This window comes from Tasmannia lanceolata, unplaced genomic scaffold (assembly GCF_043159265.1).
Source record: "Tasmannia lanceolata isolate RefF3 unplaced genomic scaffold, GAP_Taslan_0.1 ptg000029l, whole genome shotgun sequence".
NCBI classification, from domain to species: domain Eukaryota; kingdom Viridiplantae; phylum Streptophyta; class Magnoliopsida; order Canellales; family Winteraceae; genus Tasmannia; species Tasmannia lanceolata.
Window position 1 is genome coordinate 9,056,956 of NW_027518706.1, and position 27,082 is coordinate 9,084,037.

The 27,082-nt window shown below is 38.0% G+C and overlaps 1 protein-coding gene across 1 annotated transcript; it reads right to left on the bottom strand.

Annotated features, from left to right (window-relative positions):
- Window positions 1–1,469: 1,469 nt before the first annotated feature.
- LOC143859293 (DHHC-type zinc finger family protein) lies at window positions 1,470–21,981 on the bottom strand. The gene is made up of 7 exons (XM_077370011.1): window positions 21,481–21,981; window positions 6,970–7,062; window positions 6,726–6,827; window positions 6,493–6,564; window positions 2,463–2,561; window positions 2,267–2,362; window positions 1,470–2,116 (listed from the first exon to the last, which is right to left on the bottom strand). The coding sequence occupies exons 1-7, from the start codon at window positions 21,763–21,765 to the stop codon at window positions 2,021–2,023; spliced, it is 843 nt and encodes a 280-aa protein (XP_077226126.1). The 5' UTR covers window positions 21,766–21,981; the 3' UTR covers window positions 1,470–2,020.
- Between the last annotated feature and the right edge of the window lie 5,101 nt (window positions 21,982–27,082).

Consider the following 27,082-nt stretch of genomic DNA (forward strand, 5'->3'; position numbering starts at 1 on the left):
AGACCGTTAACAATCTGGCAGAGATGTTTCACAAATTTATGGACAGTCAAAAGTAGAAATCTGTCGAGGATGAGGCTTCCCATGGCAAGGTTACCTATTCCAACGTGGAATTAGGAGAAAACGACGCATCAAGGTCTGGAACAAAGGGAGGATCTATCCAAGCGAGGTACACTTGGTTGGATTTCCCTAAATACGATGGATCAGAAGAACCGACGGGATGTGTATATCGCGCAGAACAATTTTTTCGCTTCCATCAGGCTACATAAGATATGAAGGTACCTCTTTCATCCTTCCATCTGAAGAGTGAAGTGCTACAATGGTTTCAATGGTACGAGAAAGTTTCCAAAAATATGGAGTGGAAGGACTTGAAGTTAGCCTTGTGTGTTAGATTTGGCCCTACAGACTTCCAAGACTTTGATTCGGCACTCAGCAAACTTCAGCAACAGCTTCGGTACGGGAATATAAAAAGCAATTCGAGAGGTTGTCTAACATTGTTGAAGGATGGACTGAGAAGGCCTTGGTCGAGACTTTGTGAGAGGTTTCAAGGATGAGTTGGCAGGAGAAGTTCAAGTCTTCCGTCCGAAGACATTGAATGAGGCTATTGGGTTGGCGCGGATGATGGAAGAGAAAATCCAGCAGAGCCAGGTATTTCAGAAGGGTACAATGATTGAGCATGAGTACCCAACATCAGATCCGAAAGGTCCTCGAAGGCTTACAATGGACGAGATGAAGGAGAGACGTTCTAAAGGGTTGTGCTACAACTGTGACGAGCGATTTGTTCCTGGTCACAAATGCAAGTTTCCTCAATTTCAGTTAATTCAAGTTCTTGACAATGAAGAAGACGAAGAAAATCAACAACCTTGAGAACAAGGCTATTTTCAAGGGGGGAGGAGTGTTAAGTTCCAGATTTTATGGGATTTTTAGTTACGATTAGGAAATCCAAATAAATTGTGGGGAATGGTTACGATTAGGAAACCTAAATAATTGGGTTGTTAGTATAGTATTTATCTTTTTATTATTCTTAATTTTGATTGGTTGTAGAGTCCTAGTTGTGTTGATTATTGATATCATTGTAGACGTTTATATTTCCTTATCTCTTAATGAAATGGCAGAGAAGAATTCAACTTAATTTCGTGCTATTGTACGAGGGACTGGTTTCCCAAACGAACCATTATGTCATCTTCTTCTTGTCTAATCCTGGGTAATAAGAAAAGGCTGAAAAGCAATGAATAAAAAACACCACTCTAAATACGATTTATTTTCCCAAATTTTTAGCCACTTCTCACCCTCTCCCCATTCATGTTCTCTCAAATCTCTCCTCATCCTCCCAACCCTCTCTCACCACTTGATAAACTAATACACCACGGGGAAAAAAATTCCATGGTATCCAAACATGGCCTATATGTTAGGACTTATAGAGGCGAAAATCATTCATGAACATAACTGAATAAGTGTAAGATACAAAGGTATACAACAGGAGTTCAGGTGGATAAACAAAAAAGTGTGTTACAAGACTAGATTTTCATTTACCCATTAGGTTTATACAAGAGAGTAGCACTCAAAGTCGTTTTAGAAATGACCATAAGGTGCTAAATTCCCCTTACCAACAAAATAAACTTGAATACCTTCTATTGCTTAGGACTTTATGCATACAAAATATGCTTTTGGAATGGCTTCTTCCTTAACTCTAGGTCCCCTTCCAACAAGAGTTGAGATGCAATTTACATTATTGCTAAGTTACAACATGAATGAACCAAATGTCAAAAGCTAATATTTCTTCAAAGACATATAAGACTTATAATTTTTCTGGCTTCACTGTCTGAACTACTCACTTTTCCAAAACACTAAATATTACATCTAGCTTGGGAGCTTGGTTCCAGTGATATAAACAAATCTACTGTTGCTGCCCATGTACTGCCCTTTTTAGTTCCTTTTCTACTATGACACCCAAAAGGACAACCAAACATCTGGTGGCTCTAATGCATCACCCACCTCTGAATTCAAGTGGAAGTCGAAGACATCATAAATTATCATGGGAAGTTGGAAAGTGAAGTCCATCTTTGAGATGACCTACGGCTATCGGACATAACCATTTCAGCATATTCGGACCCAGTATCTGATAAGTGCGGAAAATAGTTGAAAAAGAATATATTTAAGTGACTGTCTTCATATAAATTTCTTAAAGTTGACACATGTGGGGAAGGAAAATTTAGATCTGTGTAATTATGAATACCAAAGTGAGAAGAAAAGAAAAACTGAGAATTACCGAGATAATATTTTCGAAGACACCGAGGTTGAAAGGATGATTATAACCCTGTCCGCGTTTCTTAGCCAACCACATTGCTCTTACTCCCTCATGATACTGGTAGAAAATCAATTAAGCAAAAAAATAAATTGGTAGTCAATAAGAGAAGCACATTGTGTTCGGTTGTCTAAAGTGACAAACTTCAGTTCCAACAAACCTCTATGGTTGTCATGTTATGTGTAAGGAGGTAAATGTGCCAACCCAAGAGGACGCCCACAGTCACACTTAAGGCAACCATGATTGACCCACAAAGAACCTGAGATGTAAGATGTTATTAGCAATTTTACAATCTTAAAAAGTTCTGTATTCTGATTGGCAACAAGCTTAAACTTACAAGTTATATTGCAAAATTTGTGGTCAAAACACAAAGCAGGTCAACACATTTCAAGGGTAACAGATTTTAGTGGGTTTTAACCAGCATGTGCCAAGACTGTACATGGTAGAAGCTGTTCCAATATTAGGTGACTACAAACATTGGCAGGAGCACATTTCGCTGTTAGAGAAAATGTGGATAAGTGAACTCGATACTGTGAGATACTTGTCAGGCCTAAAATAAATCCACCAGAACCAGCATACAGATTAGTCAAGTGGGCCAGATGAAATTCACATGGAAACTCGCATCATGGTTTTAAATTTCGGCCAAGGCAGAAACGAAATTCATTAGAAATTGGTTTCTTAAAAAATTTTCCACCGGATGGCTAGCGTTAGAAGAAGGGTTAATGCTATCAACTGTCTTCTGGAGGGGGGAAATCTGATAGAGAATAAAGATACAATCAAGGCACTTCTTATCGATTTCTTTTCCAAATTATACTCAAGGGAGTATGAATGGCGCCCTAAATTATAAGGAATGGAATTCAGAACAATATGTCAGCAACAGAGGGATCACCTGGAAAGAGCATTCTCTGAAGAGGAAGTTCTGGAGGCAATTCAATCCATGGAAAAAGAAAAAGCCCCGGGTCCGGATGGATTCCCAATTGCTTTCTATCAAAAGTACTGGGAAATCATCAAGCTGGATGTAATGGAATTCATCAATGAATTTCATGATCGTGGTATAATATGCAAGGAGGCAAATACTTCATTCATTACTTTGATACCAAAGAAGGAGGGGGTAATTGGTATCAAGGATTTCAGGCCGATAAGTTTAGTTCATAGTATGTACAAAATTGTGGCAAAGATTATGGCTAGACGGTTGAAAGGCGTTACGGGCAATGTCATATCAAAATTCCAGGGAGCTTTTGTTGACAACAGACAGATCCTAGATGGAGTTCTCATTGCCAATGAAATACTCGATCCGGCAAAAAGAAATAGACAGAGAGGCCTGATAGTGAAGATTGAAATTGAAAAGGCTTATGACCACGTAGATTGGAAGGTGCTTGAATTCATTCAAGAGAAGATGGGTTTTGGGAAAAAAATGGCAAAAATGGGTTTCATCTTTGATTTCAAATGCATCGTTCTCAAATCTCGTGAATGGATCAGCGGAAGGATATTTTAAAAGTTAAAGAGGTTTGAGACAGGGCGATCCGCTGTCACCATACTTGTTCATTATGGTTGTTGAAGCATTGAGCCTCATGATATCTAGAGCTGAACAGCGAGGCTATATAAGAGGACTTAAACCCAGTCACAACTCGGAGACGGTGACTCACCTTCAATTTGCAGACGATGCACTTGTATTCCTGGAGGATGGGTGTCTGTTGAAAATCTGAAGAGAGTAGTATTCCGATGGTTTGAAATATTTTCCGGCTTAAAAGTTAATTTTTCCAAGAGTTCAATTGCCGGTATTAACGTTGAGCAGGCTGTGGTGAGAAGACTCGCTCAGAGTATAAAATGTAAAGAGGAGTCGTTACCGATCACATGTCTGGGATTGCCGCTTGGATACAGGGTACCAACTAAGGTACAGTGGGACCCAGTGGTGGAAAGAGTAGAGAGGAAGTTAGCATCATGGAAAAAAAGGTATATCTCACTTGGGGGCAGAATCACACTAATTAAAGCCGCTCTAGCTAACATGCCCGTCTACTTCATGCCTTTGTGTAAGATTCCAGCAAAAGTGGCATCGCAGATTGAAAAACTACAGAGACTTTCTTTGGGAAGGAGAGGGTAAAACCAAGGTAACAAAGGATCTGTTAAATTGGAAGAAGATTACCAAATTAAAAAAACATGGAGGGTTGGGAATCGGTAAAATCAGACTACGCAACATGGCGTTGCTTGGTAAATGGTTGTGGAGATTCGGGGAAGAAAAGAAAAGTCTATGGCATAGAGTTAACGGCGAAAAATATGGAAATGAGTGAGGAGAATGGAACGCTAGAGATCCAGTATTTGGAAAGGGATCGGGAGCATGGAGATCTATATGTGCATCACGGCGCCAATTTGAATCATGTGTTAGGTATAATGTGGGGAAAGGAAGCGATGTTTGTTTTTGGAAAGATCTTTCGGTGGGGGAGACTACACTGCAAAATTCTTACCAAAGCTTGTTTAGACTTGCTATCAATGTGGTTCCAAAGTTTGTGATTACTTGGTGAGAAATGCGGAGAATGATAGAGGTTTTTGGGACATCCGATTGTGCAGAGATCTGAAGGAGGAAGAAATTGAGAGCTTAACGGCAATTCTTCATACTCTCAATTCTTCTTATTGCTCTGCTTTTGTATCTGACGAAAGAATATGGATGCCGGAACCCGAGGGAAGCTTCTCCGTCAAATCTTTCTTTTCTGAACTTAATAATGACAGAAGAAAGGCGAAAAGGCGAGCAATTGTATGGAAGACTATGGCTCCTCCTCGTGTGGTAGCGTTTGCTTGGACGGTTGTACATAAAAGTATTAATACATGTGATAGACTTAAAAGGAGGATGTTCCATATGGCGAGCAGATGCGTATTATGCATGCAGGAGGAGGAAACCCTAGACCATTTACTACTACATTGTCCATTCTCATATAAAGCTTGGGTGAATGGTATTAGACCTTTTGGCCTGGCATGGGTTCCACCGAAAACTATAACAAGACTGTTATTAAGTTGGACTGGTGTTCCTTTTGGTAACACGGGTGTTGTTATGAGGAAACTTCTCCCATATGTTGTAATATGGAATATTTGGAAGGAGGGGAATAGCCGAATTTTCGAAGACAGGTTGAAGCGGATAAGCAGAGTTAATCTTGAAATCAAGATAGAGCTCATAACCAAGTTCTCGTATGGCATTAGCGATATTTTGAAAAATTGGAAGGCTATAATATGGGAGCGAAAAGTACAAGAAAAAATCACACCGAAATGGCTCCCTCCACAGAATGGAGTATTCAAGTTAAACTTTGATGGAAGTGTTATTGGTAATCCTGGAATGGCCGGGATTGGAGGAGTTATTCGCGATTCTTCGGAGAAGATAATGATGCCTTTTTCAGGACCGGCGGGCGTTTGTGATGCTAACGAGGCGGAAGTTAGAGCGCTTTTATATGACCTTAAATGGTTCTCCCAAAACAGGCTGGGTTCGCTGATTGTGGAGGGTGATTCAACAAACGCAATCTCATGGGCAAACAACCAATCTAAAGGACCTTGGAAAATACGGAATCTCATTGCTGAAGTCAGGGACTTAGTCTGTCAAATCGATCCAGAAATTGTGCATAGGAGGAGAACAGCCAATCAGATGGCTGACCAATTCGCAAAGGATGGGGTTCATCTGGAATCGGTGTCTATTTTTATTGTTCCAGATGGTGTGGGAACTTAATACATTTTTATTGTATTAGTTGTAATTCTGATGGATTTGTAACTGTCACAAGTAGGGACATCTTGTCCCTTACTTGGTGATTATTTTCAGTAATAAAGTCATGTTTCAAAAAAAAAAAAAAAAAAAGAAGATTTCGGTGTGAATCTCGGCGAACTTTTAAAATTTTGCCAAAATTTCAGTTGAAATTTCATTTACCCTTTCTTTTACAAAATTTTCGCCGAAATTGTAAAGCCAAATTTCAGTCGAAATTTCGTTTTTATCCTTTCTTTTACAAAATTCCCACCAAAATTTTATGATTTCCGCTGAAATTGCCGAAATTTCTATCGAAATTTTAGACATTTCGGTGGAAAATTTTAAAATACCGAAATTATTATCATATGTTGACATCATTTCAGCTGGTTTCGGTGGTGGCCGAAACCAACACCGAAACCGAAAATTAAATCCTTGCCTCGTATTTAGGATGAGTACAAACTAGTTTACTTACATAGAAGACCTTGGGTGCGGTTCTTCCAGAGAATTGCTGATCTTTCTGAGTGGCACTACTTATAATCATAACCTGAAACAAGCCAATAAACTTCTCTCATATTTCTGTGGCGGCGTGATAACAGTTAAAACTAGTGAAATATTTAACAGGGATATTCATAATGAAGGGACACAAAATGTCTGCATGCCTGAATATATTTGTAGACAGAAATGGCACCAAAGTGATTAACGTACCATAGAATAGACGCATCCTATAGCTGCATACATAACAAATATAATGAAGGGCTTATAATTTGCATAGCCAACACAATTATTTATCCACACGCAGTGATGATCCTGCATTCAAAATGGAGTGCCTGAAACTTAATTGTCTAATTTGAACATAAGATATTAGAAGAAATAAATGAAAATTGTCTAGGACTCTTAAATCAATGGAACTAAGAGTAACCATAGTATAGAAGGATAAAAGTATACATACCATTCTCAACACGCATCTTCTGCATACCCGGCAATGGTGCGCCCTAGGAGGCTTGTAGATGCAACACTTCTCACAATACTTCGAGCGTGCATCCTGTTGGATATCATATTTACCTAAATATTTGAAATACCTTAAATATGAAAATTCGAGTGACAAATAATTTGAACTTTATGCTGCTCAGGAGTCAGGAATAGTAATGTTTGAGAAAAAAAGAAAGTTGTCAATCAAGTATATGTGATATTCTGCAGACAATCCTTTGGTGAACACCTCTGATACATGGTTTCCACTAGAGACACGAACTGGACTGATCACACCATTCTTTACTTTCTCACGAATGAAGTGAAAATCGAACTCACCATGCTTGTCTTAAGATGTGGTTCCTGAAATATATGGCATATCCACATAAACTCTGCAGAAATAAAAGCCATAGACCTATGATTTTGCTAGATATATCCACATAAAATCTGCAGATATGGAAGCCATGGACCTGTAATTCGGCTCTTGGCTATAGTCCTTTGTTTCTTGCTACTTCTACAAACTAAACATCCATTAACCATAAAAATGACCCTGTGATGGGCCATCTATTGTATGGATTCCTGCCCAATCAACATCTAAATATCCTTTTTTTGGTAGGTAAAAGGGGATTGAACCTCCAACCTACAGGTTGAACCTCCAACATCTAAATATCATGCCACTGTGACACGTGTCAAGAAATCTCTCACAGAAAAAATCATATCTCGTGGTGACGCCTTTCCTTCCTCGACCGTGGATTGTGAAGTTCTGGTGTCTTTTCCCATGAGATTGTTGAGATGATCCACATCTTTTATTTTCTACTTTTTTTCTGCATTCCTTTTCTCCATTATGTTGAGTTTTGATTGAAATGCTTGCTTGATGAATTATCCTGTAAACATGTTCATTCCTTGTTCATGGGGTTCAAGTGAACTCATGAGCTCATGTAGAGTGAGTTAGGACAAAACCATGAATTCATCTATAGCAATTAGCAACCACAACATGGTCAAATTTTACAGGCAATCTTCTTTAAAAATTTTCAACAATTTTCTTATTTCCAATGGTGTCTCCAAAGCTTTTAATTTGATTAATAATTTCAGAAACTCTAGAGAAAAATGTTCGAATATTTTCACTTTCTTTCATTGCTACATTATCAAAATTACGTCATAAAAATTGAAGCTCAATGGAGATTACCTTGTTAGAACCTTGAAACTCCTTCAAGAGCTCTCAAGCATCTTTAGACTTTGTTACGCCCATAATTGTAGGAAAAATAGTTTTGCTTACCCCCCCCGCGTTGAATGAAAAGCAGTCCTTCTTAATCTCCTTGTAGCCCTTCTGTCTTGCTTGATTCCACGTCGCCAGTGCTCCTAAACTCTATAGTTCTTGAAAGCCTTCTTTCACCTATTGCCATAAATCTTGGGAGATAAATAGTGTTTATTTAAACACCCAAAAAATCATAAGTATCGCCATCAAATATAAGTATTAAATTTTGTAAATAAGTGAAATTGGGACCGTTGGAGGTTGATGCCATACTTATTAATAAAAGGAGAGGGCTTTAGAAGAGTAAAAAACTCATGATTTGGAGGAAGCCAAAGAGAGGCATGTCTGTTGCTAGAAGGAATAACCCTTAATTTATGCTAATAAATATGAGTTAAATGATGCATTTAATGTTCTCTTGAAATCTATAAATGTTAAATATGATAGGACTTGGGAGGAAGCTATGCAAGAAATAATAAATGACAAAGGATGTGGTGCTATGAGAAATCGTAGGGAGAGGGAAAACATGCATGTAATAAGTAATTAGCCCAAACCAAAAAAGCGAACTTGAGGGGATGTGTATTAAACAGAAAAATAAGTTACTCCTTGATTTGGCAAGTGCAACTTGCAATGATAGGGACTTCTGTACTACTTTCCTATGCAACTTTGCATCTACTCAATACACTTCCGCAACCTTCAATGGCTACCCTTCTCGCTCCTCTCGTCTTCAAGGTTGCTCGGCTGCTGTCTTCAACGAAGAAACGGACGGATTCTTAGGATGCTACTTTGCAAGAACTCTTCATGCTCTGATAATACTGTAAAAGATGGAAGAAGAGATCTTTCAATGCAGCTAAAGCTTGCTTCTGATTTCTCTAAAAGATGTCTGAAACGAGAAATACAATCACCTATTTATAGGCAGGATTTATCGACCATATGGAGTTGTCTAAAGACTTCAACAAACTTCATCCACCGATTCTTCTCCTCTATTTCTATATATTTCTTCACAAAACTTTCTACAATTTTTGACTTTTCTTTCATTTTATAAATTACAAATTACTTTCAACACATGATGTCATCAATTAAATAAAATCAAAAGAATGAGAGGAAAATAAGATGACTTTGGAAAAGAAGGCAGATTTTGAAGTTGACAACCAAAGATCAGTTGCTCATTGCATAGATAAACTCAATTCTCTAGAAATTCTACCTCGAGGTCTTGATGTATCGACCAGGCAAGAACATTGCAATCCTCTTCATAGATAAGCTCAAGTTTCTAGAAATTCTATCTCAAGGTTTGTATTACGTTTCACACAACCTGAGGCACAAAGCTATCTTCTTTAGCATGAAGTGTAATCTTTGTCTGGAAGTCAGTACAACTCTTTGCATGGATATTCTCAAGTCTCCAGAAATTCCATCTCAAAGTCTGTATTACAATTCACACGATCTATGAGGCAGAAAGCTATCTTCTTTACCACGAAGTGTAATCATTGCATAAAAATTAGTGCATTCAATTCTCATATCAAACTGAGGTTCTATTTATGGCTACATCTTCCTTACATGGACGTGAAGAAGGTGATAGAGAAGGTCATGGACAATGTTGTTGAAAGTAATTTGTAATTGTAAAATGGAGAAAATTCTAGAAAAAGTAGAAAGTTTTGTGAAATTTCTAAAAATATAGGTAAAGAGGCGGTAGAGGAAGTCAGTTGAGAGGGTTGTTGAAGTTTCTAGATTTTTCCAAGGTCGGTAAAGCTCAACTATAAATAGGTGATTGTATTCCTCGTTTTGTATAGAGTTTCAGAGAAATCTCAAGTAGGCTGTAACTTTGGTGAAAGATCTCTTCTTCCATCTTATCCTACAAACTGGAATTAGAGCCGAATTGTTCCCTACGTGTCCAATTCCGTTGAAGCGCAAAAGAAACAATTAGCTTCGTTGAAGGTGGCAGCCGAGGAGGCAAGAAAGGAGGCCGGTGAAGGAAGATTGCTATAGCAAGTTCTTGCACTTAGAAAAAGTAAAATTGCATAGGAAACTTGCAAAGAAGTCCATTGCAAGCTGCACTTACCGAATCAAGAGTAACTTCTTTTATTGTTTAATGTGCATCTCCTCAAGTTTTTGTTTTTTCTTTTCTTGCTTTGGGTAAAGTTCTCATTAAATGCTTGTATTTCCCTCCCAATGTTTTCATAGCATCATATCCTTTGCATTTATTGTTACTTGCATAGCCTCCTCCTAAGTCCAATCACATTCAACCTTAACAAATTTTAAAAGAGCATTAAATGCATATTTTTGCCTTTGTTTATTAGCATACAATAAGAACTTTTCATCCGCTACTTTCTCTTCCAATGAAGCAACTTTAATCCTTCCGATACCATTCAAAATTAAGCCTTCTAGCAACCGAAATGTTCCTTTGGCTTCCTTTAAATCTTTGAGCAAAAATTCCATCTCCGCATTTATTACGTCTATTGTGAACTGTTCATCATCCTTTTGCACCATCGTGTGGTTGGTGTGAGTATTTTTTTTACTCTTTAAAAGCCTTCTCCTTCTATTAATAAGTATATCATCATCTAACAGTCCCACTTTCACCTATTCATAAAATTTAATACCCATATTTGATGGTGAAAGCTATGATTTTTGGTGTTCAAATGAAAACACACTTTATCTTCCAAGATTTTTGGAAACTAGTGGAAGGAGGCTTTCAAGAACAAGAGACATCAGAAGAACTAGCGACATGGACTCAAGGAAGATAGAGGGACTACAAAGAGAATAATTAGGATGCAAGCGCACTATTCTTCATTCAACAAGGGGTGAGCAAAACAATGTTTCCAAGAATGCGCAACAAAGTCTAAATATGCTTGGGAGTTCTTAAAGGAGTTTCATAGTTTTGACAAGGTAATCTCCATTAAGCTTCAATGATCAATTTATATGGAGTGATTTTGATAATCTAGTAATGGAAGAAAATGAAAATATTCAAGCACTTTTCTATAGAGCTTTTGGAATTATTAATCAAATTCGAGGCTTTGGAGATACCATTAAAGATAAGAAAATTGTCGAAAAAAATTAACGTCTGCCTTCAAAATTTGATCTGGCTGCCATAGAAGAATGTAGGACATATTTGTCCAAACTCGCTCTACATGAGCTAATGGGTTCACTTGAAGCCCGTGAAGAAAGAATGAATAGGTTTTCAGGACAATCCATCAAGCAGGCATTTCAGTCAAAACTCAAAGCTATTCACCTTCATTATGGTGGCTAATAGTGATGATCGTAAGGGGTATTTATATTATTCATTTACATCTCCAAAGGTTCTAATCCCCAAGTACAATGAGTTTAAGGTTTATGCTCCACCATCTAGAGTGCATGAAACTACAAATCAACAGTTGAATGGGGAGCAAAAGTAGGTTCAGTCCTCACTGGCTCGTCATAACATCACAATTCCCACCATTCATGATGCTTTCTAGTCATGAACATATGGAGTAGCAGTAGTAACATAAACATTCACAAAAGGAACAATAATGTCGATAACAAAAGAATGACACTGACGGACTTGATTTGCATGCTTCTACTGTTCTTGTTCTACTCTTTGACAGGTATTATATTTCCCAAAAGACAAAAGCGCAGTAATCTTGTAGTCTCTTAGCAAGAGACATTCAGATGATTCCAGAGCCTGGTCATCTAATGAAGCTATGGGTTGAATAAATTATTAAAGAGATCAGTGATCTTTTCAAAATGAAAAAAGCAAAATTGTCCATTGACTGAAAAATAAGCATGTAGTTGGAAGCAAATTGATGTTCAAATATAGCGACAAATATGATGGCACCATGAAACGATACAATACAAAAAAAATGAATAGACTATGATGAATCATTCAGTTCAATGTTGAAAACTAGCACTGAGAGACTCATTCTGACACTAGAACGGGTTGACATCATCATCAAATGGATGGAATGAATGCCTTCTTACATGGAATTTCAGAGGAAGAAGTGCTTATTGAGCAACCTCCTAGTTTTCAAAATGTTGATGACATAATATGTGTAGACTAAAGAAGTCTACTTATGGATTAATACGAACTCAAACTCACAAGGCCGAGTTTTACTCTTGTCAATCCTAGAAAGAGAAAGGGTATCTAAGGTGTATGACCAACAATTCTCTTTTGTGACATGGTTAATCATTAGAAGCAGGAACCTTCTCTCGAGGTGCCGCTCCCACCTCGGAACCTCGATTCGGCGCTCCTTAGGAAGGAGCTTCCAGGGAGCGCGACCCCAGAGAGACGGGAACCGCTCGAATAACGCTCCCAGCCTGCTTCTATTACTCTATAAGTCCCACCATCACCAACTTCCTTACATCAAACTCCTCCAACTCTTCAAAGTAGTTCATTGGAGCAAGCACAAAGGCGTGTGCATCTTCAAAAGGCACTAGGAACGAGTGCACACAAATGAAGATGGTGAAGATGGATAGAAATTAGCTTTTAGATTTACTTAAATTTTGAAAGATACATATGAAAATGATTAGAAACTATTATTTTTTAATGTACTTGAATTTTGAAAGATATATGAAGAAAATATTACATACACGCTCCCATGGTGCTCCCAAACTTAAACTCCTCTAGACCCCACGCTTCCCCGCCCCCGCTCCCGCCTCCGCCCCCGTCCCCGCACCCGCTTCGTGCTTCTAAGGGTTAATCTAAGGTGTATAACCAACAATTCTCTTTTTGTGAAGAGAACAAAAGGCGACATGGTTCTTATACTGCTCCATGTTAATGACATTATTATTAATGGCAGTGATAGTGTTAAAATTGAAGCAGCCTAGTCGTGATTGAAGCATGAATTCAAAATGAAAGCCCTTAGCCAAAGCAACCTCCTAGTTTTCAAAATGTTGATGACATAATATGTGTAGACTAAAGAAGTCTACTTATGAATCATAATATGTGTAGACTAAAGAAGTATACTTATGAATCATAATATGTGTAGACTAACGAAGTCTACTTATGGATTAATACAAACTCAAACTCACAAGGCCTAGTTTCACTCTCGTCAATCCTAGAAAGACAAAGGGTATCTAAGGTGTATGACCAACAATTCTCTTTTGTGACATGGTTACTCTAAGGTGTATAACCAACAATTCTTTTTTGTGAAGAGAAAAAAAGGCGATATGGTTCTCATACTTCTCCATGTTAATGATATTATTATTACCGGCAGTTATAGTGTTAAAAATTGAAGCAGCCTAGTTGCAATTGAAGCATGAATTCAAAATGAAAGCCCTTAGCCAACTCAACTATTTCTCGGGCTCAGGACATTCTTCTAACTCAATGGAAGTATGCTATTGATCCTTTAATGAAATTTAATAAGGTGGATTGCATGGCAACCAACATTCCAGGTGAACTAAATAATATACCTAGGTGTTAACAACCCTGACATATCACATAAGAAATCAATAAGAAATGTCAACACCTTCGTGATCCAAAAGGAGAACTAGAGGCAACTAAGAAAATTCTTCGATAACGGGAAGGGAACATTGGCATATGGATTGTTCATTCCAACTCAAAAACATTTCATTTTTCTTATTCAGTTATTATGAATGTTAGTTTCATGTCATGAAGAACTAAGAAACAAGTATCAAACATCACAACTGAGTATAGATCAATCTTGAACTACAACAAAGCATACATGGCTACGAAAAGTAATGCAAGAGGTGGGAATCAAGCTAAGATTATGTATTCTTCATTTTGACAACCAAAGTGCTATCAATTTATCACCAAATTCATTTACATGCATGGAAAGAGCATATTGAGATTTATTATTATTTTACTCGAGAAAATATTGAAGAAGGAGAACTACTCATGATCAATTTGATGATTTTTTAAAGAAGTATTATGAATGTATAACATCAATTTTTTATTCACAATATATCCATGCAAGGAAACATATTAGTTGGTTAAAGAAATTTTGGATAAAGCACGAAAAATGGCCAAAAAAATTAAAAAAAGATGGTCTTCAACCTTGGCTTAGGGTTTTCAAAAACAAAAGAAATCCTAAATGAAACCAAAAGAGAGGTTTTTGATGGATACCTTGAAGTCCCCCACTACCTTGAAAAAACAAACACAAGAGGAAAAATCTAGGAAAAAACATTGGCTATTAAGTTAACTATGTTTTGTTTGGTTCTCGAGGAAGCAAGGTGCTCTGGACGGAATTTTCGAAATCCATTGTTCCGGTTGGAATTCCAAAATTTTAACCAGAATGCTCGATTTGAATTTGTGGTCCAGATTCTATTTCAAAACTGAGTTTTACGGAAATTCTATCCACAACGAAACAAAATTCACAATTAAGGTTTGCACTGGAAAATCATTCCAATGAAGCAACAAGCAGCTCACAGCTGACAAGGAAATGAAGATGGTATCATGAAGATATGTGGGGAGATATGGAACCCATAGACTAACGCTCAGGAATAAAATGATAATCAATGTCAATATGGTTTGTATGCTCACACATAACAAGGTTACTTTCGTAGGTAGATCTGGGATTTTTCCGTTCTAGAATTATTTTGGTAATTACAAAATTAAATAGTATTGAGTATTTAGAGTATATCTCCATGTTAATCAGATAAGGCCAAAAGGTCCAAAAAGCCACCCAAAACATCATTAGTTTCCATAATTCATAAAGGAAATCAATTTTCCAAATACCACCTATAATGCAGAACAAACTAGCACTTCGAAGATTCTTGGCATGTTTAAAACATGCAAGTACAAATAGGAGGATGTGAGGCTGTGGATCCCGGACGGCCGGGGCGGCAGGGAGCACACTTTTTCCCGCCGTCTCCCAACACTCGGGGGTGTGTTGTTTAGCTAGTGTGTTGTTTTGGTTGTCCCTTTTTGTTTCCTTTGGTCAGGGGGTGTTTGTAAATGTCCGTGTTTCCTGTGAACTTAGGATGAAGATCCGAATTTCACAGAAAAGAGATTTTCAGAGTCGCCACCTACGCTAGGCCCTAGGCCCCGTGATATGCCTTTTTAGTGAATTTGGGATACTAATCCAAATTTCACGAGAAGGCACTGACGTTTCTGTCTAGTCAGGACTTAGAATCCCTGATTAACTCTGTTTTAGGCATGGTCCCGACAGAAATCTGGGAAAAGGGATATTGTTACATTCGGGGAAGGTATTAGGTACGCTCCATGCCTGGGTGAAGCCGGTCTCTTGACTTGACTTGGCGGTTTTAGGAAAACTTAGCAGAATTAGTTTTAAAACTTTTATTGCGATTAATCTTATTCTTCAGTTGGGTTTCAAACGGAAAAAACGGTGAAAATAATAAGGAACTTAGGTCTTTTTGTTGTTTATTGAATACATAAAGAGAGGTAAAGGGTCTTCTTTAATTCAATCTTCAACATACTGTAGTGCTCACCAGATTGAGACTACCCCTAAATCTACTCCTAGGGCGTAAACCCTCTTGAAAGAGTCAAATGAGCACCTAGGAGCAGAGGCCATCTCAAGCTAGTTAATTACCGTAGACGATGAGTGAGAATTAAAGAACAGTCTTTAGAAAGAATAAAAAGATGTTTTTTATTTAATAGAGGGGGATTCCTTAATCTAGTGTGTTTATAAACAACAATGCTAAAATGATTGAAATAGACTTCTTGTGGATTCTGGACATCGGGGGGTCGAGGCCCATAATTCCCCGTTGTCACTTACAAATACCGAGGAGAATGGTCCATCGTTAATCATATTGTTTGTTGCGTACAAATAACCGAACTTAAGGAAATAGCCTTCGTTTTAATAAAGAAAAGGAAAAGAAGGGAATCTACGCTAAGGGTTTGGGGCAAGAGGATCCCCAAGCCCCATAACTACCCACTCCCGAGTTTTGTAAGTGAAACATAGAAAGCTGTTAAATATACTTCGTAATGAAACTGTATTGCCTTCAGAATTTCGGCAGAGTGCCTACGTCCTAGAGCTCGTAGAGGGGTCGCTATGAATCCTAAGAATTTCGGCAGAATACCGACGCCCGGGGTTTCTAAGGACTTTAAAGATAAATTGAGTAATAAACTAATTTCTAGGAAAATTCGGGAAGGGAATTTACGCTAAGCATTTGGGGCCAGAGGATCCCTAAACACTATAATTACCCACTCCCGAGTTTTGTAAGTGAAACACAGAAAGCTGTTAATATATCTAGTAATGAAACCGTGTTACCTTCGGAATTTCGGCAGACTGCCATTGTCCTAGAGCTCGTAGTAGAGGGGTGTCGCTCTGAATCATCGGAATTTCGGCAGAGAGCAGACGTCCGGGGTTTATAAGGAATTTCAGGATAAATTGGGTAATATAGCAATTTCTAGGGAATTTCAGGAGGTTTCTCTGCTATTTCTCTCTCTTTTGAAAAGGAAATAGAAATTTTGAAGGAAACTACTTTCTAAGAAAAGCAAAAGCCAAAAATTAAAATCCAAATGATTTGATCTGATTTTGATCGGAATCTGATCTGTTTTTAAATTTTCCAAAGCACCTATATATAGAAATTTTTTTGGAAATCGCAGCTTGTGATTTCCTCTGACACAAATGTCAGGTCGGCAATCCAAATTGCAGGCTACGATTGCAAATTGTGATTTGCAAACTGAAATCGTACGCTGCGATTTCAGAAAATCACAGGGGGTAATTTTACTCAAAAAAGTAGTCTTTTGTATTCCCGAAATCGATTCTTCGCTTCCGAGAGTGATATTCGGTTCCCGAGAAGTAGTTTTTTTGCTCCAAAAGTTAGTTTTTGGTTCACAACCGTGTAAGAACAGGCTTTTTGGTGGGTTGTAAAAGGCGGGTGCTGCGCGAAGACGGGCTTCGGTTTTAACTTTGAAACAAATTTGTTTTAAGGAAATATTTTCATTCTGAAAACTAGAGAGAGATCGAAAGACCAGAGAAGATACGGAAGTCATCATAGGAAACATCCTCGCGACAACCTATCATTAGTACGACCTTGACAAAATGGGGTGTCTACATAGGCACATTAAAGTTCTACCAAACTAGGCAAGATAAAAGCACACTTACACGACAGGTGCGAGGAAGCCTAGTAAGATATTGTTAAGTATAGTTCTCTAGATTTTAAGATCCCCAACACATTGCTATCTATACATGGAAACATGCATGATGCATCTACGCACCTATGTTGGACTTGGATACAACATATTTGAGTTTTTAAAATTTAACATTAACAATAATCCGAGGACTAATATCAGTCCTTCAAAACTCAGACTCGGACAAGAACTTGGAAAGGGTAAAAGGGAGCTGACTCAGAAGATTGAATGATTGACCCAGTCATTTTATTATTAACCTGGGCAAGTCATAGGCGGTTTGATTGACTTTGAAGCATGGTTTTAAATTTCGGCCGAAATTTGGGAAAGAATAAAATAATACTTTTTTTATTACCGGATTTCGGCCGAAATTTTGGTTTCGACCAAGACCGAAACCGAAATTTAAATCCATGCTTGGAAGGTAAAAACTCAGACTCAGATGAGAGAACTTAGCTAAGGTAAAAGGGAGTTGACTTGGGTCATAGGTGAGTTTTTAAACAGTGTCTAATACAACATAGATTTGAGATCTGTTACATTTATGAAAATATATAAGATAGAATCTGAACTATGTAATAGAATGTCACAGATTTTTTTAAATACAAAATTAGCAAGCATGTAAGGCCATACACAAACATTTGGTAATTGAGCAATAAAAAAATAATAACGGACAAATTTATTGGGAAGTAAAGCACAACATAAAACACAGATTTGAAATATGCTACGTTTTTTTACAATCCGTACGATGGTACATGCACTGTGATATATAGTATAGAGCATAGTATTGGGTTCTATAGTTTTTTATTCATATAAAGGGGACGACTACAGCAGAGTGCAATACATTAAAAGATCCAATCTACTTCTCATGTGTGTGCTTTGTAGGTACACACCCAAGTGAAAATCTATCAATTCCCAATATGGAACTGATATTGCCATGCTGAGCCAACATAACTTACCAAGGACCTTGGACCCCGAGTAATGAATCCAAACCAACGTCTTGCAAGTGGTTTTTGCAACCAAGAATACTGGAAAAGCTAGTAAACTAAGACTCCCCAAAAACCTTGGGTTCTTGAAATAGAATTTTCTTTTCGATTTTTATTTGGCTGGAAACTTTTCTATATTGTAGTCACAAAAGTCCCTCATGGTTTTGATTTTAGTCTATATTAAGTTGCCAGGGGAGTTCAAGCAGAAACAGGGAAGGCTTCAATTATATAAAAGAGGATGTTTGTTTCATATGAAGCATGTTGTGGCGATTTTATTGAATAGAATTTCTGGTGTTGATAACTTGGCCCATCATCAAGGAGCTCTATTATGGGAAGTCATGCCCTAGCATATCAATAAGTTTGATGTCACACATAATTTCCATCAAGACATTGTGTTTTCCCCCTTATTACCTGTTTGCTTTGGATTTTGGGAACTGATTATGAGTCCAAAACTGTTTTTTTTTTTAACAGTAGTCCACAACTGATTATTTGACTCAAATTAAACAGTTTTGGACTCACAATCACTTCTCAAAATAAAAAACAAACAGGGCCTTAAATTAGTATTTATTTTGGTGTATCCTGCTAATAGTATCTAAGCATTGCTTCATGTCACCAAAGCAGAAACAAAATTTCCAAAGTGCAAAAGTTAAAAAAGGTGATAGACAGAAATCAGAGTGTGGTATCAGGTTGATATCCAACAGACCCAAAGTAAAAGGCGCAGTAAAAGGCGCAAAATAATTTAGGCTTAACATATAATAGTTGGTCTAAGTAATCAAAATCCAGAATAAAAAAGAATTTCTTTCTCGCACAACAAAAGTGAATGTTACTCACTCATAGCTCATTACAGGTCAATTGCAATGAAACCATCTTGGATCATTACACATCACCGCCATATACACATTGTTGTAACCATTCATCTCCTAGGCCCTACCACGGATGGACCATAGTACAAAAAAACACCGATACGATATAAGCCTCTCATCATCCGATAAGTAGACTTTCGACCTTTTCCTCTATAACAGAGCGCTTGAAATCATCAAGGTGGGGGCTTTATCACCACAAGTGCTGTGGGAGTCTGAAAGGATACAAGGTGGGGTTTGATCACCACATCAATTATTGATAAGTGAGCCTTCTCATTGATAATTCTTAAATTAATTGTTCCATGCCCATGTTCAAATTCTGCTTCATTTTGGCAATCCTTTTTAAATTATCATAATCTGGAGAGACTTTATGTGCCTTGTAATTGTAAAGACATGAGGTAACCGCACACCTGAAACTATAACTTGTGTAAGAACATATATATTATGCTTCTTCCTGATAATTCAACCTTTTTGTACTTCACTCTTAAGTTAATTCTTCCATACCCATGTTCAAATTCTGCTTCATTTTGGCAATCCTTCTTACATAATCATAATCTGGAAAGATATTTTTGGTGCTGAGGAAAATACTCATGGAAAGGCTAATCCTAGCAACCAAAAAGTTCTCAAAGAACTCAAAAGCCTAAACGAAAATTTTCATTCAATAATGCAAAGAAGTCCCTACCAAAAGTCACATACATTTTCTTTAATATCCAAGATAAGAGTCCCCAAATCCTTCTAAACTACCCACTAGAAATAGGAAAAGATCTCTTTAGATTCCTAAAAATAACTCCTGAAAGACTTCCTAAAATTTATGACTACAATTGCTAGATAAAGATAGTATAAAATCTTAGGAAACAAAATCCCTAAGATAATGAGATATCTTAACAAGTTAACCTAAGCTAGAATTTCGGCACTTCTATAAGAACATATAACTTCTATAAGAACATATAAAATGAAACAATAATATCCCTATTAATCAATAACTTTCAGAAAAGAAAACTCACATGCTTCATCCAGTGAAGCAGAATCTTGGGTTATAAGGATTCTCCCGTTGTCCCTGATGAGAACTTGAGAATCCTCATACTCCCATATTGTCAAATCGAGGGCAATCACTTAATTGGTGATCATATCACAGTAAAGCTTCATCCATTGAAGCTGAATCTCCGATCTTGGTGCAAGTCCATCCGCCGGATCAACTGATGCGTTGAATTGCGTCGCCAATCGATCTCGATCGACCTCCATGTACATCCAATGCTTCGAGCTGATTCCGTCTGTTGATCTCCATCAATCTCGATCTCCTTTCTTTTCCTAATTGATCTATACAACAATTCTTTAATAGAAACCTTGGGAAACCAGTTATTTTCATCTATGTAAAAACTCCTTTTCATCTGTGTAAAGGCAGAGGATCCCAAGGAAGAAGTGGCATTCCTCTCTTCTTCTCAATCGCCTGAGATCCAATCCCAAGGGACGGAAACGTTTCGCTCATCAACCCCTCGAATTGAGTTTCAATCTTGCAGCCCAGAAGGCTTGCACGCCCGCGCATTCACCAAAAACACACAACCACACTCGTAGGATGACTTTAGACCGAATAGTACTTCACTCTTAAATTAATTCTTCCATACTTGCGTTCAAATTCGACCTCATTTTAGCAATCCTTTTTGCATTATCATAATCGGGAGAGATTTTTTGTGCTTTGTAATTGTAAAGATATAAGTTAACCTCACATCTGAAACTATAACAAGTATAAGAAGTTAAGAACATATAAACTCTTCTTCTTACTGGTAATTCAACCATTTGTGCTTCACCCTTAAATTAATTATTCCATACCCGTATTCAAATTTGACTTCATTTTAGCAATCTTTTTTTACATTATCACAGTCTGGAGAGATTTTTCATGCATTATAATTGTAAACAAATAATAAGGTGACCTCACATCTGAAACTATAACTTGTATATGTTACAAACCCAAATCGGTTCATAACTTGATTGACCTTCTTAGAGGGAAAATCAGCCTATCGACCCACTTCGAGGGAAGGTTCAATCCTTCTTTGTGTTAAAAACACAATTCCCAAGATAGATTTCTTCATTCCTTAGTAGAAAAAACTAATTACGGATTATTAATACCAAATAGAAAATCAACATGGTCCCTTGACCACTTCCTCTAAAACTCCTACCAAAGCTAATCTAGAAACCCTGACCCTAATCTCTAATAATCCTACCCATACCAAACAAATAAGAAAGCAAACTCTAAAAGCTACAAAATCAAAACTAATTTATTCCACCCCAAGTGGGACCCATCTAGGCATGTAACAGTATAAGAACAAATATAAAGTGAAACATTAATATTCCTATTAATCAATAACTTTCCAAAACAGAAACTTACATTTTTCTTTGGCTCAGGGTAAGAGATTTGTGGGTCTTCAATTTCAGGAATGAAAGATGAGGGGACATGGCCAGGTTCGATGAGAATTGAAGCGAAAAATGATATAAGACATAAGAAAGCAAATAAGCTGAAGAACAATGCATTCAAAATCCCAGCAGAGCTCTTCAAACCCAACCAGTCCTCTATGAAAATGAAAACTGTGGTGTAATAAACAAAACCCATCAACAAAAAAACAGCCCAAACAGGAAGAGATAGGAATCTACTGTTATTCCCCATCTCTAACATAAAGTGGGAAAAGAGAGAGCTTTTGATGCCTAATAGCCGTGAGTTTGGGGTTTTTGGCAAACGGTTTGAAGATTTTGGGAATGTAGAGAGACTCGAAAAGGGATTTTGGTAAGGTTGCAATTTGCATACATCCTATCGGAAAATAACATGGGTCGGGTTTAAAAATGATGGTCTTGGGTTGGGCCGGGTTTCATAGTTAAAGAGAAAAAACCCTAAACCCGACCAGACTCTTATAGGTGTGCATTGATTTTCTTAAGTATCTTATAAATAACATGCCAAATTATACCCATAAAAAAAAAAAAAAAAAAACATGCCAAATTATTTTCAAGCATATTAATATAATTGTTGTCGCCAGGATTTGAAATTTCAGTTTCGATTTCGGCCAGTTTCGGAGGAAATTTCGATGTATTCGGTTTTGACGGAAATCCGGAATTTCAGTATTTCAGCTGAAATTTAAAACCATCATTGCACTGAGCTAATCAGGTTTATGATGTGAAAAAGTAGTTTTCTTCTTATGTTTATGCACCCAACAACCTAGATTTAGAGATTTTTGGTGTGAAGTTTTGTTGTTTTGTACGATCTTTAAATTTAACCATTATAGTAAGCTCAAGATTAAAAACCTGACCTGCCCTAAACCGACCTGAGAAATTATCTTGGGTAGGGTAGGGTTTAGAATCTCAGGTTTTCCCATAGGCTCTGTTCACTTGTTTTCCCGCCGCAGGAAAGGAAAAGAAAGGAAAGGAATCTGACGTGGGAAAATGGAAAGGAAAAGAAAAGAAACTGAGATTTTCCTGCGCTTTCTCGTTGTTCACTTGCCATGAAAGCGAGGAAAAATATGCAGGAAACTTGTTTTCTTGTTGTTCACTTGCCCAGAAAGCAAGGGAAAATATGCAGAAACCTATATTAAACATATTTTTCACTAGATTTTTTTTGCATTGCCTGCTACGACTTAAACAACACGTACATAGTATGATCCACAAACAGAAATTAAACATAAGTTATAACATTTCCACCTAACTCATACATCCAAAATATAGTTCATATATAAACTGTTCAACAAAAAATAGATAAATATCACATAGCTAAACGGCGCAGAATGCGCCCCAACATCTCCACTCGGTCCATCTCGTCCAGAGAAAGGAAGGCCTCAGCTTCCTTGTGATGCCCGTGAAGGTACGCATAATCATCAATAAGTTCACCTCTAGCGAAACCATCAATATTCAGCACTGCATCTTTGAGGCCAGGGAGGCTGTGTACCTCACCAGTAGTAATTTTGGCATCAGCAACCATTTTAATGCCCAGTCTGCATATAAAACCATAATGTGAGTAAACATACCTCATAAACAAGTGGGAAAAAAGTCTAATATACTACTATCATAGGTACTAACCCCACACCAATTCCTAACCCCAAAAACCAAGGAACACTGTGGATGTCCTCTTCATGCTTGTCTTTCAAATCCTCATGGCGCTCATCATATGCATTTAAGGCTGCTTCTGCCTCCTTCTTTGTGGCACAGGAGCGATAAGATGCTCCACTATATCTGTTCACTTGAAGGTGACAGTCTGCCCAACTGTCGAATATGCCCACCTGCCGTCCCTTGAAAACCACATAAAACTTATCCTTCGCCATTACCTGGTACCACATAAACAACACATAATAGTTGCAATAACAAATGATAGATAAACAACATTTACTTAGATCTCAAGCAAGGTTTTTCATTCACAAGCTTTATAAGATAACATACAAAAACTATTGATGCAATCAAACCCATACGTAATTTAGTCCATCAAACCCATACTAATTTAGTCCATCAAACCCATACCAACAAACCCATCAAACCCATACATAAGTTAGTCCATCAAACCTATACAACCAAAATATAGATTAACATCACATGGTTAGTTCAAATATAAACGGTTCAACAAAAAGACCCAACCACCAAAAAACATCGACCGAAAAAGTAACTCATAACTGCATAGGCAAGTGCATGATAATGCGCCCCAACATCTCAACTCGGTCCATATCGTCCAAAGAAAGGAATGCCTCAGCTTCCTTGTGACGCCCGTGTAGGTACACATAAGCATCAAGGAGCTCACCTCTGGGGAAACCACCAATGTTCAGCACCGCATCTTTAAGGTCAGGGAGGCTGTGCACCTCACCAGTAGAAATTATGGCATCAGCAACCCTATTGATGCTGGAAGACATAACTTGCAACTCCGATACAAGTGCAGCATTAGGACGCTTCTTTGACTTCTTCCCACCAGTAGCAGAAGTTGGGCCCCTGATAGGAGAGGAGTCACTAAAGCCCATGCTAACATCTACGGCAGGTGTAGATGAAGAAGCTCTGGCACGAGGCGGAGTAGGGAGGAAGTTGTGAGGCGGAGTACGGAGGAAGTTGTCGTCGATATCATCGAGCCCAACCGGTTGGGTCGATGAAGAAGCACCCGGTGTTTCCTGCATCGCCTGAGTGGGGACCGCTCTCCTATCTCTCACCTCCTCTCCACGTGCGTAATCATCATCGCATACAGCTTTCATCTCTTCGTAGAGTGAATATCGTTTCGAAAAGAACCTCTGGTTTTCTGGATGCATCTGCAGACAATAATTGTCATTGTCACAAAGAGATGATTTAAACACGTAACTTATAAATGACTTGCAGTGATATACGAAAAAAATTTATTACCTTCAAGTAAACATTCTTCACTTATTCGTCAATCGATATCTTGCACAAGGTTTCATCCCAGCCAAAGCCATTGAGATTAATAATGGAGTTCAAAGTCCTGTAGGTTGTCTTGAGTGTCGTTAACCGATTCTTGACATTATCTTTAATCAAGGTCTTGTTCAGGACATCAGACACTTCCTGCGCAATAGCATTGTAAGCGCACTCCTTGAACCCGGCACCAGTCTTCTGCCCTTCAGCTATCTTATTCTTAAGGGCTGCCAAAAGAACCCCATCCATAGCTCCATTCCACGCGACATTCGCCTTCTTTTCCGTCGTACCTGCAATAGTTGCCATCTCGCCTGCAAATTTCCAAAAGCATTCATATAAAAAATATTCAATCAAAGAAGTATAGATAACCAGTACTAATGCAAACATAGAAGTAACATTAACCCATTAACTAATACTAATGCAAACATAGAAATTACATGAACAAATCTCAACAAATCACACCAAATTAGTATCTATAAAAATAGTACACCACAAAGCAAGGAATATAAGCTACGATTCCAGCAAACTGCACACCGAAATTGTGAAATCCACATCCAAACATAGGTGCACAACTATTGCGACCATGTCATTTCCTAACAACGGCGTGCTTGGAAATCATTCCACATTTGATTCATGATTGCGGTTCGAATGTTACGACATTCCCTTACATCATCGGCCCTGGTCATAGGAGGAGGAGGAACAGGTCCTTCTTCCTCCTCTTCCTCTTTAACTAGAAGCGATGTCAGCTCATCGTCAACATCCTGAATATAGGAGTCGTCAGGCATCTCCCTCCTAATGTGGTTGTGGACGCAGCAACAGGCCAACACTATGTCGATCTGCTTGGAATATGAATACATGGGTGTTGAATTTAATATACTGAATCGCCTCTTCAAGACACCAAAAGTTCGCTCGATTACATTCCTGGCTGAAGAATGCCTTTGATTATACAACTCCTCGGCTTTCCTAGGTCTGCACCTTCTAATCTAATAGAGATGGTAACCAATACCTCGGATTGGAGTTATAAAATGGGACAGGCACGGATACCCGGCATCACCAAGGTAGAACTTTCCTACAATCAAACAAAGGATTATAATTAAATTAGTTAAGTACTACAGAAACCGCATCAATACAAACAGTCTAATAAGCTAATTATTACCTGACAAAATGGGAATCCCGTTCAGCTTTGATATAGCAGATGCTAACACCCGTGAGTCCGATGCCGACCCCTCCCACCCACAAAGGACGTAGGTAAACTTAGGTCAAAGTCGCAACAGGTTAACACATTTTGGAATGGGAAGTGCTTACGACAAATATATCTTTTTTGAATATCCTGAGATACTTTTGCATGAATGTGGGTCCCGTCAATTGCACCAATACAATCCTATAATAAGGACATTCAGATGTCAACCGTAAGTGTTAACATACCGGCCTCAATTACTAACAACCTTCAGTCGAAATGCGTAGCTATCGTAAACGTACCTTAAAGTAGGGCATAAAATTAGGATTATCAAGGATTGCCCGTGGTGTTTCCCTTGATGGATGTACTATGAACATGTCTTGTAGGATGAGAACAGCATCGAGAACCTTATTAAAATACTTTGAAACAGTAGCCCCTGACCTTCTTGTGGTTGCCCTAACAGTACGATTCATTTCATTGTGTGCAATCACACTTAAGAAAATAGCCACCTGTTCCTTAACAGTGTAGTGAATTGTGTCTTCCAACAATGTTGTGCTTCTGAAAAGGCCCACGAAGGTGCGGAAGCACCGAACATCCATACGAAGAAGAGCAACACAATGGTTCTCTGCGTGCGTGATACGTCTAACAAAGGTCCTATGGGTTAAGTACCCGCTTTCGTAAGGGGCTCTTATAATATTCTGCTCAAGGTATAGTCGAACCCTAAGCGTAACTGCGACCGCCGCAGAGATTACTATAGCTGCAGCTCGAAGGATCAACATCCGCCTATTTGCTGGTTGACGAGGCATGATGATAACCCTACAAAATACTAAAAAAAATAACATTTAGGATAAGAACACAACCGGCAAAGACACCATAACCATAATCACAACCATCGAAACAAAACTCCTACAGCCACCACCAACCACCAAAGCACCGACAAGCAACCACAACCACCGTAACACCAAACAACATCATCCACAAAGCACCCACAACCACTCACAACCACTAAACCACCAAACCACCAAACACCCATCAACCACCAAAGCACAAACATCCATCCAGAACCACAAAAACATCTAAACCAAACCCTTCTTCAACAACCAAAACAACACTCAAACAAGAACTCAACAAGTACTGAAATCACATCCAACAAATTAATGAAAAATGATTGCAAAAATCGATGGAATCACAGTAAAAAAATGTCTAAAATAGATGAAATCTGATTTTATTGTAAAGAGGTGATGATGTAATCACAGAAATCACAGACGAAAGGAAATATGTATAAAAAAAAAACACAAACCCTTCTTCAACAACCAAACAGTACTCAAACAAGAACTCAACAAGTACTCAAATCACAACCAACAAATTAATGAAAAATGATTGCAAAAATCGATGGAATCACAGTAAAAAAAAGTCGAAAATAGATGAAATC